At 37.8% G+C, this 21,467-nt stretch overlaps 1 protein-coding gene, 1 long non-coding RNA gene and 1 pseudogene across 3 annotated transcripts; 1 reads left to right on the forward strand and 2 right to left on the reverse strand.

Moving 5' to 3' along the window:
- The first annotated feature begins 36 nt into the window (after positions 1-36).
- LOC139816680 (atlastin-like) lies at positions 37-6,362 on the forward strand (annotated as a pseudogene).
- Positions 4,321-9,127, reverse strand: LOC139816684 (uncharacterized). The gene is made up of 2 exons (XR_011733061.1): positions 7,748-9,127; positions 4,321-7,589 (listed from the first exon to the last, which is right to left on the reverse strand). It is a non-coding gene; the product is annotated as an uncharacterized lncRNA (long non-coding RNA).
- A 3,371-nt stretch (positions 9,128-12,498) lies between these two features.
- LOC139816676 (probable chitinase 10) lies at positions 12,499-19,285 on the reverse strand. 2 transcript variants are annotated; one of them, XM_071784335.1, is made up of 8 exons: positions 18,525-19,285; positions 17,636-18,066; positions 17,416-17,541; positions 16,914-17,332; positions 14,143-15,675; positions 13,871-14,056; positions 13,370-13,658; positions 12,499-13,230 (listed from the first exon to the last, which is right to left on the reverse strand). In XM_071784335.1, the coding sequence occupies exons 2-8, from the start codon at positions 17,976-17,978 to the stop codon at positions 13,073-13,075; spliced, it is 3,054 nt and encodes a 1,017-aa protein (XP_071640436.1). In that variant the 5' UTR covers positions 17,979-18,066; positions 18,525-19,285; the 3' UTR covers positions 12,499-13,072. The 2 variants fall into 2 exon arrangements, with proteins under 2 accessions (XP_071640436.1, XP_071640435.1); XM_071784334.1 differs by having other exon boundaries at positions 17,636-18,071.
- Positions 19,286-21,467: the final 2,182 nt, after the last annotated feature.

Below are 21,467 nucleotides of genomic sequence, written 5' to 3' on the forward strand. Positions count from 1 at the left end.
GTCACTTTGGCCGCAGGGGGAAGTGATCCGCGCAGTTCCTTGGGCTTAACGCACCTACGGCAATACCGAGTTCCCGACACCGCGGACATACACGAACAATTATACATACATTCATACACTTACACAGTTTCGAGTTCAAAGTTCTACAAGATTACGAGTTTATATTACGCAGTTTAACTTCTGTTTGGGACGCTTTTATTGAGGCGTTCATGTTAATTTAGTCGAAGTCTCTTTTGTTTTGATGTGATGCAATTAGATTCGGTTTTGCTACTATGACCACATGGGCTACACCCACGGTCTTTCCTTTATTTGAAGAAAAAAAAAATAACGTCACTTTATACGATTTTTAGTCTTTCCCGTGGAGCCGAATGGACTTGTATGTTTATTTCTATGGCCGGGGCTAACATCAGTAGTGTACACGAAACATCTATATTATTCCTATTATATGATTTTTTGCAATTAAAGATAAAAGATTAGTATTTTGCGCTAATTATGTCATGATTATTTGCCTCGAGTTAAAAGACAGTGTATTTAATAAAATTTTGAAGCTAAGACTTTCATAGAAGTCTTTCTATACAGACTTGAATTCAGTTATATGTATAAATATATACCTTAAAATTAAATTTAGAAAGATACTGTTTTAAGAAACAATTTTTCATATCTTTGAAAAAATCTAGTAGCATGAACCATGATAGTATACCATAGTCTTTGGATACAATAAGATTATACATATAAATACAATAAGATTATATAAATTGAATTGAATTTAACATACCGAGATGTCAATACATATTTTACTTTGATATAATATTTTATTTAATGATAATATTATTGAATAAGAAGAAAATATTATACTTAATAATATTGTACTATAGAGACTCCGCCGACACGTAGCCCGTAGGAATGGCCATATTTTAAACTCGTTTTCTTTCTGCCCGATTATTTATGGGCCAGTAGAACTCTGCCTGCTCCAAAAATTTAGCTCTTTTAAACCTCTCTCTCCTTTCCATGTAAACTTTCTTTCAATTACTTGTAATTTCCTATATTTGATTTTCACTCTTCTTTTCCTTGCCTTTTTCGCTTCTGCTCCACTACCAAACGTATTTTCTTCTGTATCTGTCTTTTACCTTCCAAGTTTTAGGACATTTACTACGTTTACGCGAGCGTTACTTCTGTAGTAACTTACGATATATCACTCGTTTACACGGAGTAAATTATCGTAAGTTACTACAAAATCCCGTTTACGCGAAGGAATTATCGTAAGTTACTACAAAATTAACGCTCGCGTAAACGTAGTAATTGTAAACGATTATGTTTTTCTCCTTTAAGATTTTCTTTTTAACCATAACTATCCTTTTCTGTTCCTTTTTTTTCAATTTCTCCGTAATCATATTTGTTCCTCTTCCTTGTCCAGAATTTACCATAACTTCTAATGTGGAGTTCTTTCTGGTAATATTTCTTCTATCGCTTTTTCTACAGCATCTTCTTTTTGGACCTCCCATTCTTTTATCACAATATTGTTTTCTTCTTTCTCTCTCTTATTTTCTCTTGCATTTTTAATTTTTTAAATTTTCTATTGTATGTAGATCGCCATCCGCGCCACTGTGAGATGAGTACAAAATAATGTTTGACGAGTGGAAAAAAGATGTACAAGAATTGAATACGTATATGTTTCTTTATTTAAAGGGTAACACCACACTAGAGCGTCAAAAGTAACCTAATTTTAAGAATTTTTTTCGGGAAAAGAATGAAAGAAATGACAAATATGTTTATAGGTCTTTATTACCTATACTTTCAAGAGTATAAAAGAATTTTTTCAACGTAATTAAAAAAAAAAGCAGTTGCACAGCTGCGTGACGGGAACCCTTGCTGGTGGGAAGCGCTCCACGGCCGGAGAGAGATTTCTGCCTATATATATATATTATATAAAGTTCATATTTAACTTTTTTTCGCGGGACATCTTACACCCTCATATTCGTATACGGACCGACCGTTCATGTGCTTTTTAAACGAGCGAGCGTCTACAATTAACGATTTGTAGACTGATAGCCGACTGTGTATAATTTCCTATCCATATCCGTCCATATCCACATACCCTTTTGAGAAACGAAGTATCGATGACACTGATTTAATTTTGTAATTTAAAACAAGTAAAATTTATTTTCCAGATGCTCTATTAATATTGAAGATAAAATAATGAAATAGATTTTTTCTCTTGATTCATTCTTCCAATGATTCAATCTTTTTTATCTGCATTATTATTATTAATTATTATCCATTATTTGCAATAGAGATGTTTTAATCCAATTTTCTTTTGCAGATCACCTAGGAAAGCTTGATCGGATAGAAAGGCTTTCACCGATGGATGCACAAATGCAAGACATGGACCTGGTGGATGGTGGGCGACCTGTGCAAGTGCAAGTGGTACTTGCCCATCCAGATCATTATACCTTCGAATTAGATGAAGCTGCATTGTCAGAAATTTTCTTACATGACGACGTGAAAGATAGAAATGTAGTTGTGGTATCTGTTGCGGGTGCCCTCAGAAAAGGCAAAAGTTTCCTTCTTGACTTTTTTCTTCGTTATATGAACAACAAAGTAAGTGTTATTCATAGATTTGATAACTAGTGTTTTGTTATTTTAATTAAAAAATAAAAAAATAAAAAAGAACACATAGATAATCAGATATTTATCAAGTTCGTATTATTTTATACTCGCGATCATCATTGATCGACACCATTCAATTATTGAATGACTTATACCAATAATTTATCACATTAATCACAGTACACGTTACAAAACAATACTGATTCCTGGTTGGGTGCCGAGGACGAGCCACTTAGTGTTTTCCATGGAGGGGAGGTTCCGACAGGCATACCACGGGAATATTGATGTGGTCGAAGGTTTATCCTGCTACTTTGGCGAGCGGTAAAAGATCGCTGTGATTCTTATGGACACTCAAGGCACTTTCGACAGTCAGTCGACAGTGCGGGACTGCGCAACCGTGTTCGCGTTGAGTACGATGCGGTCCTCGTGCAAATATACAATCTGTCGCAAAATATTCAGGAGGATAATCTTCAGCACCTGCAGTTGTTCACCGAGTACGGTAGACTGGCGCTGGAAAGCTCCGAGAGCACGCCCTTCCAAAGATTGCAATTTTTAGTCAGAGACTGGGCTTATCCGTACGAGACCGATTACGGTGCAAACGGCGAGAAGAAATTGCTTGACAAGATACTGGAGATTTCCGACAGGCAGCATCCGGAATTACAGAGCTTGCGAAGGCACATTATGTCCTGCTTTTCGGACATATCGTGTTTCCTCATGCCGCATCCCGGTCTCGAGGTCGCGACGAAACCGAGATTCGACTGTAGATTATCCGAGATACAGGCAGAGTTCAAAAAACAGTTGAAAGTGCTCATACCGATGATACTGGCGCCGGAAAATCTGATGACCAAGAAGATCAACGGCCAAGTCGTGAAAGCGAAAGATCTATTAGAATATTTGAAGAGTTACATCAATTTATACAAAAGAGATGAACTTTCCGAACCGAAAAGCGTGCTTGTGGTATGTATAATTTTAGCGGTTTTTATAATTCGCGGTTTTTATTTCCAAGTCGATCTTTGGTACTTTGGTTTCATTCAACTGGAACAAGCAATTATCTAAACCGCAGTAATCCGTGTTTTGCATATACAGGCCACAGCAGAAGCTAACAATTTAACCGTAGCAGAGAGAAAGAGAGAGAGAGAGAGAGAGAGAGAGAGAGAGAGAGGCTAAAGATTTATACCTTCAGATGATGGACAACGTGTGCGGTGGAGCGAAACCGTTTTTAGCGACCGATCACTTAGAATCCGAACATCAACACTGTATGAACACAGTTCTTTGTCATATCCAGAATAAACGAAAAATGGGCGGAGAAGAATTAAGCCAAATATCAATGGAAAAATTGATTAAGGTAACTATGCACATTTAATTAACTGCCAGTTTTTTTTCTAAGTATTTGCAACTTGATTTATTTATTTCTTTCTTATATAAAATATCCATTTCATCATAAATAATTTTTCTTTTACAATATAAGACATGGATAATACTTTTTCGCAATTTAAGGCGCACAATGAGAGCAAAAATAAACCAGCGCGAACACTGCCAACAGTGTTTTTAACAACCGTTACTGAAATGTCCTAAGTTTAAATTTCAAAATGGCTGCTTAAGTTTTCGACTGTGATTGGTCGATTCGGTTATTGCTTAAGTTTATGGACTTAAGTTTTTTTGTGTGCCATGGCCCTGTACACTGACCGGCAGGAATGCCTGGACATTTTGATATGTATATGACATATATGTACAGGTATATGTATATGTATTATGTCCAGGCATTCCTGCCGGTAAAGTGTACATCTTTATTTCGCATCAGTTGTCTTAGTTCGTACCGCAGTTATAGTTGTACCAATTGTGTACACTGGTATATGGAGTTATGCTATGAACGTTTTTCAGCGACGCCAACGTGAATAAACATATTAATACTTGTATGTTACCCAGTGAGAAATAAGTGGTCGAAATGATATCAAAATAATATCGAAAATATATCCTCGAAATTCAACATCGATTCGAGATTCAGACGGTCCCATGCAGTTTCGAGAAATTTTCGATATCGAAATCAGCTCGGTTTCGAGAAATTTTTGATATCGAAATCAGCTCAATTTCAAGTAATTTTCGACATCAAAAACATTTAAATTTTGAATAATTTTTTACATCAAAAGCAGTGCGATTCAACATACCACATCGAAGCATTAGCTGGGTTTCGTAAAGCGCATCATGCGTGCATATATCTATAACATATATATACTATAGAAAAACGTGTGCATATAATAATGCGGTTTATGGGATCCAGCCTACCCAGATAACATTTTGACGTCATAAAGACCTCTGAAAGACGTCATAAAAATCCCTAGATGTCTTTAAAAAATTTCAGAAAGACGTAGTTTAAACGTCTTTGGGACGTTTTATGTCACTTTTTACGACGTCTTTAATGCAATATATGCATTAGGACGTAGATTAGACATTATTTTAAGACGTTTTTAAGACTTTTTTATAGACATTTAAGACGTTTTTTAAATTTTTTTATAGACGCGTGTTGTCTGGCTATAATTAAGAAAAATACGAAAGAAGAGCTAGCGTTGTGCTTGTAGTAATTAATATACTATTATATTAATCCAAAAGTATATATGTATATTTGTATATGCCATTTTATTATAAGAGAGTATAGACTCCACGATATAACTGATACAAATTGTGCCGTACTTATATATTCCAAAAAATTATAACCCAAGTGATACACAAAATTACGCCGGGAAAAAATATTCATATCTGATCATATATGATCATATATGAATGGCCATATATGGTCAGATATGGAAATTGGCCAGATCTGAGGATATATGATCTGGTATTATTGTATATGTTAATATCTGATCAGGTATGATCAGGTACGAACTATATATTTATCAGGTATGAACATATATATTTAAGTAAGTTTCAGAAAATTGTTATATATTTTCAAAAGTTATTTTTTAAGAGTGTGCAACTTTATTATAAAAGTAGACTCTACGATACAACTAATACAAAAATTGTGCCGCTCTATAGTGCGAGACAGTGTCGTGTCTTTTGATACCGTTCTTATAACACTGTTTGTCAAATTTTAAATACGAGAAACAGATCCCATCGAATGCCATCTATTGAATACTTTGAGATGCAATATCTGATCTGATCATATATAATATTATATGACTATATAGGTTCATACATGATTATATATGCTCTATATATGGGTATGTAAAACTTATATCTGTTCATATCTCATTTATACATGTTCATATACTGTCAAATATGAATATTTTTCCTGGACATTTTGTTCGCGGATATAAAAGTCCGGGAAAAATATTCATATCTGACAGTATATGAACATATATAAATGAGATATGAACAGATATAAGTTTTACATGCCCATGTATAGAGCATATATAATCATATATGGTTATCTATCGCCATATATGATCAGATCGTGCATTATACATGACACAAGATCTGATCATATATGGCGATAGATAACCATAAATGATTATATATGCTCTATACATGGGCATGTAAAACTTATATCTGTTCATATCTCATTTATATATGTTCATATACTGTCAGATATGAATATTTTTCCCGGACATTTTATATCATTATATCCCAATCTGGTCATATATAGACAGATCTGATCATGTTTCATATCATTTCCGGCCGTATATGAACATATACAATCATATACAGCATCGCGTCTTGTCATATATGATCATATACAGTGCCGATACAGTTATGTATGGCCATACATAATTATATCTGATAATACATGGCCGAACATTCTTTATATACGACCATGTAAGGCCAGATACGATTATGTATAGTGTCATATCTGGCTACACATAATAATATGTCTGACCATATATGAACTTATATGATCAGATCTTGTGTCATGTATAATGTACGATCTGATCATATATGGCGATATATAACCATATATGATTATATATGCTTTAGATATGGGCATATAAAACTTATATCTGTTCATATCTCATTTATATATGTTCATATATGTTCATATCTCATTTATATATGTTCATATACCGTCAGATATGAATATTTTTTCCCGGGCGTTACCTTATCAAAGAAGAGAATCGCGCTTTAAATGATCTATTACAATTACAAAAAAGAAATAATATCTCTTTAAATTACAGTGCCAATTACAGAGAGAACATGTATATTGCCTTAAAAAATAATCTCGAAACATCTCGAAAAAGCCTAAGCAGTATAAGTATCTTTATTTCCAAAAAATTATAACCCAAGTGATACACATCACAAAATTATGTTACACCTTATCAAAGAAGAGAATCGCGCTTCAAGTGAACTATTACAATTACAAAAATAAAATAATATCTCTTTAAATTACAACGCCAATTATAGAGAGAACATATATAATACAAACAGAATAATAAATTTCTTTCGCCAGTATATAGAATAACAATTAAAGTAATTTAAATCGACCGTGACTGGCAATATATAACGTCTTTTCGATATGAACATTGAAAAACTGCGAGCCAACTTGGTTTGTCGGATTCACACAGCACTTTTTTCGGATCAATCATCGAGACATTATTAATTTCGACTATGGGTTTTGGTCAGTTGATGTAATTTCTAAATTAAATAGTTTAAATTTTTATTGCGAAAAAATATTACCCCAGCCAGGCCTTGAACCTGGAACCTCGAGGTATACCGTGCGGGTGTCGTGCCAATTCGACCACTGGGGCTGATTTGTATTTAAATACCTTGTATTTCAAAATAAGAAGCTTCCTTCGCCAGTAAATAAATACAAAACAAAAGTCGTGTTTGCTCGACCCGACTGGCCAAATAATAAATATATTTCAAAATTCACAACGTTTCAACCGCATTTTCGGTCCTTCTCAAGTGATTCAGCTATGCATCCTCAAAACCGCGTACAAAATATCGATTACGTCGCTGACATCGTGCCCTAACCACATCATGCACACGTAAAGCTAAAAAAGTGAAAAAAGCTCACGATAGTCAAAAAGATAAAAACGCTCAGAAGTCATAAAATAAAAAGTAAGAATACAATTGAATTGTTAAGTTAAAAATAGTTAAGTTATAAATAGTTAAGTTATAAATAGTGTACAAAGTAAAATGTAAGGCTTACATATTCTGTGCGTCAAAACGGAAAGTGAGAGCGGTAGCGCAGAACGAAGAAACGTCGCAAGCCATAGCTGCGAACACATCAGTACAGCGTGACAGACGAAGTCATACTAAATGACCGATACATAACAAATAAATAGATGTGTTCACAGGTGGAAACGAGCAGAACAAAAGTGTAAATTAAGTGACGCCAATCACACGGTTGTAATTCGCGGGCAGACTTTCTGTGTCTTTTTGAAGATTGATTGCGCAATCGCATTTTTTAATAAAAAACATCTCAGAGATTTCACGTTTTTTAAAGTGTCGCTCCTTATATAAAATTTTTGGTTGTTGCCAATTGAAATCGTGGTTATGCGTGAGACGGTGCTTACTAACCACAGAATGATTATCACTGTTCTTCCTAATATCACAACAATGTTCCTTAACCCGTGTCTCTAGGTGTCTTTTTGTTTTGACCAATATATGCAGCGTTGCAATTAGCACAATCAATCTCATATATCAACTCCGTTTGCTTAAGATTCGGTAGCGTATCCTTCCCCCTTTTGATAATACAATCCAACTTTTTCGGAATGGTGAGGAGAACCCTGAATTCTGCATCGCGCATTGTACGGCCAACACCGTCACTAAGACCCCTAATATACGGTATAGTGATAAACTTTCGAGGATCCTGGGCTACATTGTTACTGCTAGAACTATTATTCTGACGTGTCTGTAGCTCGTTAAGTCTGATGTTAATGTACTTGTTAATTAATTTTATTGGATAACAATTATTAGAAAGGATCTTTTTTATTTCGATTAAATTAGACTTATGAAAACGTACGTCAGATAAAAGAATAGCTCGGTCAACAAGATTACGTATAATATTAATTTTGTATTTAAGAGGGTGATTCGAAAAATAGTTTATGTATCGCCCGGAAAAGGTCGGTTTTCGATACCAATTCGTAAGCAACACAGTCCCCTCTCGAATCACTATTGTGTCAAGAAAACTTAGAGAACTATTCTTTTCTATTTAAAAAGACACAGAAAGTCTGCCCGCGAATTACAACCGTGTGATTGGCGTCACTTAATTTACACTTTTGTTCTGCTCGTTTCCACCTGTGAACACATCTATTTATTTGTTATGTATCGGTCATTTAGTATGACTTCGTCTGTCACGCTGTACTGATGTGTTCGCAGCTATGGCTTGCGACGTTTCTTCGTTCTGCGCTACCGCTCTCACTTTCCGTTTTGACGCACAGAATATGTAAGCCTTACATTTTACTTTGTACACTATTTATAACTTAACTATTTATAACTTAACTATTTTTAACTTAACAATTCAATTGTATTCTTACTTTTTATTTTATGACTTCTGAGCGTTTTTATCTTTTTGACTATCGTGAGCTTTTTTCATTTTTTTAGCTTTACGTGTGCATGATGTGGTTAGGGCATGATGTCAGCGACGTAATCGATATTTTGTACGCGGTTTTGAGGATGCATAGCTGAATCACTTGAGAAGGACCGAAAATGCGGTTGAAACGTTGTGAATTTTGAAATATATTTATTATTTGGCCAGTCGGGTCGAGCAAACACGACTTTTACCTTGTATTTCCTTGTTGGGTTTAAATATTTTTATAAAATATTTTTATTTTGTACTTTGTTACCTCTGTAATTCTTTGTGATTAATCTTTTATTTTATTAAAAAATACATATATAAACTTTGTATTTAAATACCTTGTATTCTCTTGTTGAAAATCTAACTGACATAAACAAGTGGCAACAACAGATTTAAAGAAAGAAAAAAAAGATGTAAATATTTTTAGACATTGTATTCCATTCACAAGTTGAATTTTCAAGCTATCTAGTCAGGGCTCGGATGACAATGAGGCCACTTTATATAATTGCTTTATTATAATTTCATTATATAATTGCCTTTATATAATTTCATTATATAAGGCATCTCCAGGACTCTTAGTGTTCGAAACTTGTCGGTGATCTAACAGTTTAGTCAGGTGCGATCTTTCCGGCTTTGACGCCGAGCTCTATGATCTTTTGCGCGGCACGTAATTGTAGTTTCGGCGGTACAACTGAACTGAAATTACCGATGAAGGAAATGCCAATACTTCTGCTGTTATAACCACAGGCATGGGCACCGACGTCACCTCCGACGAGAAAATTATAGCCGATATCCGAAAAATTGTAACCTTTAAAATGCGTATACTGAACAAATCTCACTTGGAATGCACAATCTGATAGCGTGGTACAGAATGCTGTCACAGTATGACTAATAATTATATATGATACTGGGCAGCTTCATTTTTGTTAGAGGTTCCAAAGGCGGCTCCGCATCCCATTCGTCCCTCTCGACAAAGCGTAATGAACAAAACGGCGATCCAATCCACGTGCCGCGCTAATAGCGGGATGCGGGTGTAGCCCCGGTCGACGACGATCTTGCTCGCCGAGACCGCGATGGATAAAAGGAGTCCTTGAGATGTGAACGCCTCGCTGAGATCTCCGAGAAGTCCTATGAAGTTTTCGCTGTCCTGCTGAGGACCGCGGCTACAATCGCCCTGTCCGAGATATTTGGTTTTTAATTAATTTTCGTAATTAGTGTCCTTAGCCTTAGAGGTCGTTGTAGTCGGGGTTGTTGCTGGTGGGATGTAGAGGAGATCGGGGCACCATGAGCCACGAGGTACCATGGGTCATTGACTATTTAGGGTAATCCAGAATGTTTAAGTTGATTCAATTAGTATCATGTGACAGTTATTTCGTTGCCCATACTTCGTATCGAGATGGCAGTCATCAAAGTCCGTAGTCTCGAGACGCACGTGACATAAATGATTTTCGTGATGCGTAAATTTCTTTTTAACTATTTAGAAATGTTTTAATATTGTTTTTGTAGTAAAATATACACGTACCCCTTACGGAAAAAACACCCAATTTTCGGTGTAAAAATACTCTCAAAAAAACCATCAAAGGTTTGGTGTAAATTCGGATCGTCAATTGACGGTCAACACCGAAATGAGGGTTAACCACGAAAAGAATCCTCAAATAGGGTACCCTCAAATGAGTGTAGCCCCCTGTGCGTGAGCGGAGGAAGGATCGAAGTAGAGGCGCGTGAGCGGGGCTTATTTCAAAGTCAGTTTGTTTGTCTATTTACAAGTATATTTACAAATTTATAACACAGCTATTTACAAAGCGTTTAGGAATCCGCAAGTCACGGTTTTAATTCCTCGAAAAGCGACGCTTTATTCCGCGAGCCACGGTTCTCGCCGCACGAATTATTGCTCAGCGGATAACGATGAGTTATTCCGCGAGCCACGGATCGCGCCGTCGTCGAAGACTTTACGCGAGCAACGAACGGCCTTCTCGAATTGCACGAAAAACTGCTTGAATTGCCACTAAGAACGTATTGGAAGCGAGTGCGAGGCGCGTGCGGAGGTTTGGGCTTCTTATACCAACGCAACACGCATCCCCGGTAACGAACCGAACAATTAGTCTAGCCAATCGGTCGCTGACCTACTGACTTGTCGTTCAATTTGAACTCAGCGAATTTCGGAGTCGGCAACCGATCAGCTGTTTTTGCCGTGGTCATGCGCTCCGTCCCGAATGTTTACGTCGCGTACTGAGACAAAAGGGATAAAGCAAGCACACGCGGAAAAACAAAAGATCGTTTCTCGGCTTCTCGAAGATTCCTAGAATAACGTCGGTTGTTCCCGAAATAATGCTAGGCTTAACCGAGAATTCTCCTCGCGATTATTCACGCGGGATTAAGGCTCGATCGCAAACACCCCCAAATAAAGTACTCTCTAATGAGGAAATTCACCCGACATAAAAATAACTATTACGTCACACGTGCATGGAAAGTGGCCCATTACGCACGCGACGCGTGCGTGATAGACCACTTTCCACGCACTTGCAACATAAAATAGGGTATGCAACACGTGCGTGAAGTAGAAAATTCCCGGGTGCGGTGACCGCACTCGCCTTCGGCTCGTGCGTCAACTCCGCACCCGTGAATTTTCATCTTCCAGCACTTGTTGCACAAATAACTAATAGGTATATCGCACGTGCGTGGAAAGTGGCCCATTACGCGCGCGCCATCTGTGCGACAAATAGCCAATTCCATGCACGAGTCAAAACAGTGCGGTAATGTAACAATAAGCGCTTTTTAAAAAAACGCGAGATTTATTCTGTTGATTTTTTAGAGCAGCCTATCGTCGAGATTTAGACTCGCAAAGAATATAAAAAAAAGGTAGTTTGAATTATTATATTACGAATTGGGCGCGACGCGTGCATGATAGACCACTTTCCACGCACTTGCAACATAAAAATAGGGTGTGTAACATTTTGTGATTATATTACCCTACCAATATTTTATTAAAGTAAAAATACATGTCCTGATCGGGGCCTGCTTATGTATCCCCAAGTTTTGGGGATACAAAATTCGAGTGTCGATATCGAAACTTTGGTGTCGACACCCAAAATTTGGGTGTCGACATCAAAAGTTCAGTGTCGACACCCAAATTTTGGGTGTTGACACCAAAGTTTCGGTATCGACACTCGAATTTTGGTGTCGACACCCAAAGTTTCGGTGTCGATATACCCAACTTTTGGCGTCGACACCCAAATTTTGGGTGTCGACATTCAAATGTCGGTGTTAACACTGAAAATTTAGACGTTAACATTGAAAATGGAGTGTAAACACCCAAAGTTGAGTGTAAACACCAAAATCTTGGGTATTTTTTTCGTAAGGGACTAAAAATTAGGTGCAACTTTCTAACATCTTTTGTCATTTTATTGCACTACAGATAATCGTGTATAGTTTATTTTTTTTTTTACGTTTTTTTCACCTTTTTCTATATTAAGTGCATTCGGGGCACCATGGGACACCTAATGCTGTGACACCATGAATCACACACGCCACCAAAGTTGATGATAGATAGATAGGTTGATGATATATGTTATTTTTGATTTAAAAAAACATGTCAGAAGTTAGTTTTTCTCTCAAAAAAGAGATATTTCAGTAGTGGGTTCTGATATCTTGTTTGTCCTTACCAATCCTGAACGGTGTCAGTAAGAAAACGTATAAAATAAAATTTCTTTTCAACTTTTGTAATTTTTCGTTATTTTTTGAATAAATAAACATAGTTTTTGTGTGTGATTTATAGTGCCCCAGTGACATAGACCCATGGTGCTCCGAGTATGGGGCACCTTGGGTCATTTCTCAAAAAATGTGATTTAATCCTTGTCTCAAAAACTAATCAATATTTGCCAAATACGCTAACTAAATTTTAAAATGTACATAATGCTTTACTTATTTTAAAAAATGAGACAAAAAATTTTATATTTAAAAGTACTTTTCAGAGTTTGAATTTTTGTGGCTCATGGTGTCCTGGTCTGCCCTATATTGGTCTTGACGATGTAGTGGATTCGTATATTGGACATTCTGTGGTATAGTTGTGATGGATTCGATGTCGGTTTGGCTGACGTCGATTACAACCGATCCTAATAATCATAAGAAGTAATATTAAAATGTTATTAAAATACTATTTCAATATAATCAATATTTATACGTACTTTTTTAATATATTGTATATATTGTTGAGATATATTTCTTTATTTTGAAAATGATATTAACATCTACCTTCCGTAATGGGACACAGCGGGCCCTTCGGGTAATTCCTCAAAACTCGATTCATTGTTCTCAATAGCGGACTAGGCTCGCAGCCGCATCTGTTTCTGAAGTCGTCCAGATCTAAAGCCCAAAGCATACCACCGCCGAGACCAAGTTTCTTGATCAGTTCTGCCTTCAGTTTGATTTGTTGAGCGTCGTCGAAGCCTACCCACTGATCACCTTTGTAGGCATAAGGGCCGATTCTTCTGTCTTTATCCTGAACGACTGTCCATCCTTTCTTCAACGTTCTTTCACATATCTGTTAGAAAACGAAAAAAATAGATATTTATTTACTCCTGGAATAAATAGACATCTTTTAGGATATTAAAAATTAATAAATTTTTATTTGCAGCTGTTAATTAATGCAGAGATAATATTTTCTTACATGCATTTTATTAGAAACTTTGATAATTTTTTAATATTTAATTAGATTTTTATTTTTCAATATTTCTTTTTTGGACATAAATTTACCTCGTAATATGACAAGAAGCCTCCGTTTCTAGTCGCCTCTCCAGATTCGCCTCCGCTATAGGTTGGCGCGTTTAATCCGTGTACATTTATCTTCGCAAGTGAAAATGATTGGCCGTACAATGGGGAGCCCATGATCAACTTTTTCGGATTTGCACCTTTCTCTATCCAATAATGGATCGAAAAGTTCTAGTGACAAAGAACTAAGTATTTATAAAATTTCCGATATTATTAGTATAATTTTCATGCTAAATAATTCTTGAAGTAAAGCTTACGACATTAAATGTCGGTTCCCAGTCATTAGGTAAAGAATACAGCGGTGCTACGTGGCCAGTCTTTTTGTCCCATTGACCATGGAAGTCGTACATCATCACGGATATCCAGTCCAGGTATTTGGACAGGATGGGAACGTCGTATCCCGCGTCGATCACCATCTTGCTTCGCGATACGGCTGCGGAGAGAAGTAATCCTCGAGGCTTGAACTCGTTGCTCAGTTCTTTCACTAGCTCAGCGAAGCTTTGCTTATCAGACTCCGGGCCCTTGTTGCAGTCCATTTGCCAGCATACCGGATAATCCCAATCGAGATCGAGACCTTCGAAACCATACTTCTCAATGAAGACAAGAACTTCTGTGATAAATCTTCGCCTAGCCGACGGCGAGTTTACCAGTCTACTGTATTTGGCCGAATCGGTCGAATCGTACCAGCCTCCCAGTGATATCAGCACCTTCAGACCCTTTGCCTTGAACGTCGTCACTTTTTCGTAAAACTTGTTGTCTATATCGGACCAGGGATCGTTGGATTTCATCGTTAAGCTGCTACCGTCGAGCACGGAGAATGCGTAAAGCACATGGGTACAAAGATCGGAATCTATATCTTCCGGTACGAATCTGCCACCCTCTTGCCGATACCAGGCCCAGTTAGTGAAATAGCAGATGACTTTGAACTCGCCGGAACTGTTGTGTGAAACGCGATCCACTGTTGTAGTCGTCTGTATCGCTTTCGTGGGCTTGACGGTCCACGTCGTCATCGTTGGCAGGGGTGGCTTCAATTCTACGGGCTTCAGAAGCCTGTCGTGCTTCTTCGGCGGTTCCGCCAGCTCCCGCTGAATCGTGTGCATCAGTGGATATGGTCCGTTGTCGCATCGTCCGCGGAAATCGTCCAAATCCAGAGTCCATACCATACCACCGCCCAAACCCATATCGCGCACGAACTGCGCCTTCCGCCTGATCATTTCCGAGTCGTCAAAACTAACCCATTGGCTGCCCTTATAAGCGTACGGACCCATTCTACCCTCCGGATCTTGCACAACCGTCCATCCACGATTGCGTACTCGATCGCAGATTTCGTAGTAAGACAGAAAACCGGCAGTCCGGGTGAACTCTCCGGCGTTCCCGGCGCTGGCCGGAGAATTCAGACCAGTTCCAGCTCTGGGATCGTGGATTGAGAACGAGTGTCCGTACAACGGCATGCCCATAACAATGCTTCTGGGTGGTGCACCCTTCGAGATCCAATAGTTGATCGAATAGTTAGCGTTCAAGTAGCAGAACTCATCGTCCGGATGATAATATAAAGGCGCAACATGACCGGTACGTTTGTCCCATTGTCCGTGATAGTCATACGCCATGACGGCGATCCAGTCCAAATACTTGGCCAACGCCGGGACGTCGTAGCTTTTGTCAATCACCAGAATGTTCGGCGAGACCGCTGCCGAGAGAAGCAATCCTTTTGGCTTGAATTCAGCGCTTAATTCCCGCAAGATAGCTACAAAGCTCTCTTTATCCGAATCTGGACCCTTGTTGCAATTTGCCTGTTGCCAAAATTTGAAAAGAATTGTTAATAACTGAAAATTATTATAAATAATTTGCAAGATTATATACAAAAAGTACGAAAAACAGAACTTCAAATAAAGATATAAAATATTATCTAAATTTTATATTTAAATCTTAAAAAAAAAAAAATATATATATATATATATATATATGTATTATTTAAAATATTTCCAGAGAAATAAAATAAAGAAAAAAAAACACGAAAAAAAGGACGATGATGAATAAAAACTCGAACGCTTGTATTAATATTATTACAGTCTGTCAAGTATATAAGAGCGTGGTCGGCCTAATTTATAGAAAAATTGAGTTAGCAAAATTTTGAAATACATGATACATTCTATTTGATTAGTATAGAGCTAAGATGCAATTACATTAATAATGTATCCAGTCACAATCGGCATCGATAATTGACTGACATTTCCGAGGCATATTTTGCACTATTCGTGCGGCAAGGATCTCCATATCTCCAACGAATCTCTCAAGATATTGCAACAAGATAGATTGTTTTAAACTGAATATTTGTCTTTCACGAAGCTTATGCTTAATATATGCCCAAACATTTTCGATTGGATTTGCATCGGGCGACTGTGACGGCCAATCCAATTGATTGATGCCAGATTGCTCCTTCCACTCAGTACAGAGTCTGCTCCGGTGTTTCGGATCATTATCCTCCTGCAGGATCCAGTCTTCATTTTTTTTTATAAACCACAAGTTGGCAGATAGTAACAAAAGCTTTTATGTAACACGTGCATGGAAAGTGGCTCATTACGCACGCTACGCGCGCGTGATAGACCACTTTCCACGCACTTGCAACATAAAATAGGGTGTGCAAACCGTGCGTAAAGATGAAAATTCCCGGGTGCGGTGGCCGCACGAGCCGAAGGCTCGTGCGTCAACTCCGCACCCGTAAATTTTCATCTTACAGCACTTGTTACACAAATAACAATTTACACATTTCCAAAATTTTGTCCGCATTCAGATTGTGTGTAAACACGTAATACAGCTTCGAAGCCCGACGCGTACGCGGCACTCATGCGACGCTTATGCTTTGCTGTGGCAAAACTTTAACGACAACTGAGCTTTTCTTCGCAAAGCATCAAGAAGAAAAGTATCTTCTATCAACTCATGTAAGAATCAGGAGTATAGCTTTTACCAACTGCGAGTTATAGCGACCACGTTCTTACTTGACAGAATGTAAATAAAAAATTGCGCTCACCTGCCTACAAACAGGATACTCCCAATCCAAGTCCAATCCGTCAAAACCGTATTTTTCGATAAACTGAATGGCATGATTGATGAATTTCTTCCTAGCGGATGGACTATTCACCAATCGGCTGTACTTTTCGCCGGCGGAGTCATTCCATCCGCTCAGCGCGAGGAGCACCTTAAGACCCCGCTTTTTATGCGCTACCACCCGCTCGTAGAAACGATTGTCGTAGTCCGCCCAGGAGTCGTTCGCCTTAATCACCAGCTCGGAATAATCTAGCACTGCGAAGCCGTACACGATATGCGTGCATAGAGTGTGATCGATGTGTTCCGGCAAATAACGGCCGATTCCACGACGGTACCAGGCCCAATTTGTGAAGTAGCACACAACCTTGTAGTAGTCGGATAACGGGGATACCTTGTCGGGATCTATAATCGGCGGGGTCGTGATAACATAACGCTTGCTTTATGTCGCGCTTGCAAAATAAAAAATTTTCCAGATAGACAATTACCCTTAAGCGATGAGGTTGGAATTTCCGGGGTGAAATGTACAGTTATGGGCACTACAACAGCTAGAAGTACTAATGTTATAACGCACGATAAAACCGCACGTTTCCACGTCCAGAGCGATTGCGTCACTAGAATAATTATAAAAAGCTGTAATATCTATGTATACTTACGTAAAAAATGAAGTATAAACTAAAAGCAACGGGTGCGTTGCACGATTATTACCTTTATTTAATTTAATATTTTGCTGAAAAATGCATCTGTTTATATCTCCGTTATCCTTATTCGTCGACAAATTCGAGGTATTGTCGGAGACGCTGGTGTCAGATTTACTCGCATCTTGAGTCGGACTAGACGTGTAAACGACATGTTTTACATGAATGGTAACCGAACCATTATTGTAGTTGACCTCACTACCCAGATGCACATTCCTGCACTGCGTAGAGGAATCTCCAACGCTATCATTGTCCGAAGCTACGACCGCCATTTCCTTCGCCGAACATCCAGCCTCGCCGCGAAACCTGTCGACCGCATGACCCTCGGCAGACGCCGCAACAGTACGCACCATTATTCATGTGGTCCTGCTCCTTCTGACACTGGTTATTACCGTCGAGCGTTTGATGCTGCTGTTGCATCAATGTTACAATATCCATGCGCTACGCTGAAAATTCACCTTCTTTATATCAGATACATCTTACGCTCGCCGAGAAAGCTACAGGGTCTTTAAATAAATTCATTAAGTCGCTACAAAATTCTCTCACTTCCAATTAGAATATAAATGTCCAGTTTAATTTTTTGTCTTTTAATCTACTTTTTTGCAAATAACAAAAAAAAGATGAGTTAGTAAACATAATTCTTATTTGATTTTTTTTTACAATTTGCGAAAACTTCGAAAGTAAAATAAAAGACAAGCTCGAGAAACATCAGGGCTGCGTTCAGAAATTCAACCTGGGTAACTCTAAGCTGTAGTTTACGTCATGTATATTATAGCATTAGAATTACTTAGGTGGGCCTGGGCGTAATTCCTGAATACACTCTAATATTTTAAATTGACGCAATCGGTCGGCAACAATCCGCTAAATTAAAAGATTAACTGACTTATATTTAGGATTACCTTGCACAAATTACCATCTGGTAGCGGTCACTTTGTCAACACTAAATTCACCATCGATCTGTGACGACATGGTGCTGTGATGCTGTCATTGTGGAAAGCGCTCCGCGGGCAGGAAAACTTTATTTTATCTGTCCCTAACGGTTTTCGACACGTCGCATTGACACCACCTGCAGTTGGAGGATGCACCGTCCGGCGGGAACAAAGTACAATCCGAACAAGAACGGACTCGGTTCAAGTCACTATCGGCTATTTTCATTGATCCTACGACACTGTCAGACAGATACTGGTTTCAGCGATAACGTCACACGGCTACTAAAAGACGCGCCTTGGAAGTGGAATCGTGGAAGGCGTTCGTTCTCACACTTCTCACTTGCGAGAAGCAAAACGAGGAAAAGAACAAAGGCGGATGCTAAAAACTGGTACAGCAGCAGGAAATTGCTTTTTGCATAATAGGTATTCCCCTATTTAATTTGAATGATAACGCCTGGGATTTCTGTGCTGATAAGTGGATGGCACCGCGGTCACCATGTCGTCAAATCTATCAGCGAATCAAAGCTGCATATTAAAGCGAATGTAAATACAGTGCGATCCAAAAATATGTTGTACATATGTATATTTCCGAAGTGCGCAACGCTCGTTTTTATTGAAAAAAACAGATTTTGTCGCCAGCCTCTTGTCAAACAGTCACTGACAATCGAATTACCGATGCAATCAAAGCACGCGAAATGACGGCATTATCTCCATTCAAACAGGCACAAAACAGACTGCTGTAAGCGTTATCTTGTTGAACATGAACGGAAATATGTGACCCCGCTCTTTGCCTCTTTCCTTCAATCACAATTATTATCAATGACGTAGCTGTGGCATGTATGTATGTGCGATAACGTCGCTTTAAACAATTTTTAAGGCCCCATAATGAAAAATATAAGGAACAAGGAACAGATATTAGCGATGAGAAATAAGAAATTAAGGAATAAAGCTGATGTAGCATTAATCATTAATGCACGGCTTCCGATAGGTTAAATCTATTGCCTGTGTTATTCCCTGTTTTTGTTGCCTGTATTTTTTATCGTGCATTCAACTTTATTCTTGATTCTTTAGCCCTACCCCAGTAAAACAGGTACGTCGCATCTGCGTCGAATCTACGTAATACGTGGATGGAGATTCATCCACGAGTTATCCACGTAGATGCAACGTTTCTTTTTCATCGTCAAAATCGAAGAACTTTATTCGCGTGGATTCAACGTTTCTTTTCTATCGCTAAAATCGATGTACCTTATCCACGTAGATTCAACGTTTCTTATCCATCGAAGTACCTTATCCGCGTGGATTCAACGTTTCTTTTCCATCGATAAAATCAAAGTATCTCATCCGCGTAGTATCAATGTAGATTTTGCGTAGATATTTTCACTGTTCTACTGACAGATAATTTATCAATCTCAGAAGACATTGATGTTGTCAATCGCAATTAATATAGCTAAATGGAACGTTTTAATGAATAATTAATGAAAATGATAGTAAGACATTTTAAAATTAAAGAATTTTATTATATCGTAAAAATACAAAAGTTATGTGTTATAATAATAATCAGTTTTTAATCTGAATTTGTTTCTTAAGATGATTTTTGAAAAATTATATATTTGCGCTGGTTATGACATATGTAGACTATATATAACGCTTACATCAAATTAAGAAGTAGTCTACCACGTAAGGCAGTTGGCTCACGATCCAGAGGTCCCGAGTTCGAATCCCACCAAGGTAAGTGTGTTTTTCAAATACGAGAAAATATTTATAATCATAGACTGCATCTTAAGAAACAAATTTAGTTAAAAAATAATAATAAAATTTCGAAATAAATAATTTTTTTTATGTCGGGTGAATATTAAATGTATAGAGAATATGCGATATCCTATTTTTAATGTTCCTAAAATAATCTATAAATGTTCTATAAATATATTTTGCATATATAAAAAAATTATGGATTATGCGGAAAAATTTATAAAACATTTGTAGATTATTCGAGAATATTTACAGAAATTTCTAAGGACATTCAAAGCGGGACATTACACGTTCTTTGCACATCTATAGATCATTCATAGAAAATTCATGAATATTCTAAAGAATATTTATAGAACATTCATGGAATATTTCATGCTGTATGGGATGATCAATATCCCAAATCGGCCCAGCCGATCGGAATCAACAATCCGCATTATCCGCTAAATTAAGTATCGACTGACTCATACTCGAGATTACCTCGCACAAATCATCGTTCGTGCTGGTGGTGGTCACTTTGTCAACACTAAATCCACCATTAATTTATTACATGATGTAGTCACCGTGAAAAGCGCTTCGCGTAGTCACCATGAAAAAAACTTCATTCAATCTAGCCCTAACGGTTTTTGTCACGTTGTTGATACCATCTGCAGTTGGAGGATACACCGTCCCGCGAGAACAAAGTACAATCCGAACAAGAGTGGAGTCGAATTAAGCCATTATCAGTTATCTTTATTGACACTATCAAATAAATACTGGTTTCAACGATGATGCTACGCGAGTGCTAAAGGACGACGCGCCTTGGAGGTGAAATCGTGGAAAGCGTTCGTTCTCGCTCCCGAGAAGCAAAGCGAGATGAAGAAGAAAAAAACGGAGAACGGGAACAGGCGTGCATGAATCGCACAATAATACCTTTCGCATAATAGGTCCCGTATTTAATTTGAATAATAACTCCTTGGATTCCTAACATTCCTGTGCTGATACTATACGTGGATAGCACCGCGCCACCGCGGTCGCATCTCAATCTATATCATTACTGCGTATTAAAATAATGCTTCCTAAATTTAAAGCAATGCGATTTGAGAATATGTACCTACATATATGTCTTGGAAGTGCACGACACTCGTTTTTACTGAAAAGAATGGATTTTGGGTTGGCAACCCGCTT

Source organism: Temnothorax longispinosus, chromosome 7 (assembly GCF_030848805.1).
Source record: "Temnothorax longispinosus isolate EJ_2023e chromosome 7, Tlon_JGU_v1, whole genome shotgun sequence".
NCBI lineage: Eukaryota > Metazoa > Arthropoda > Insecta > Hymenoptera > Formicidae > Temnothorax > Temnothorax longispinosus.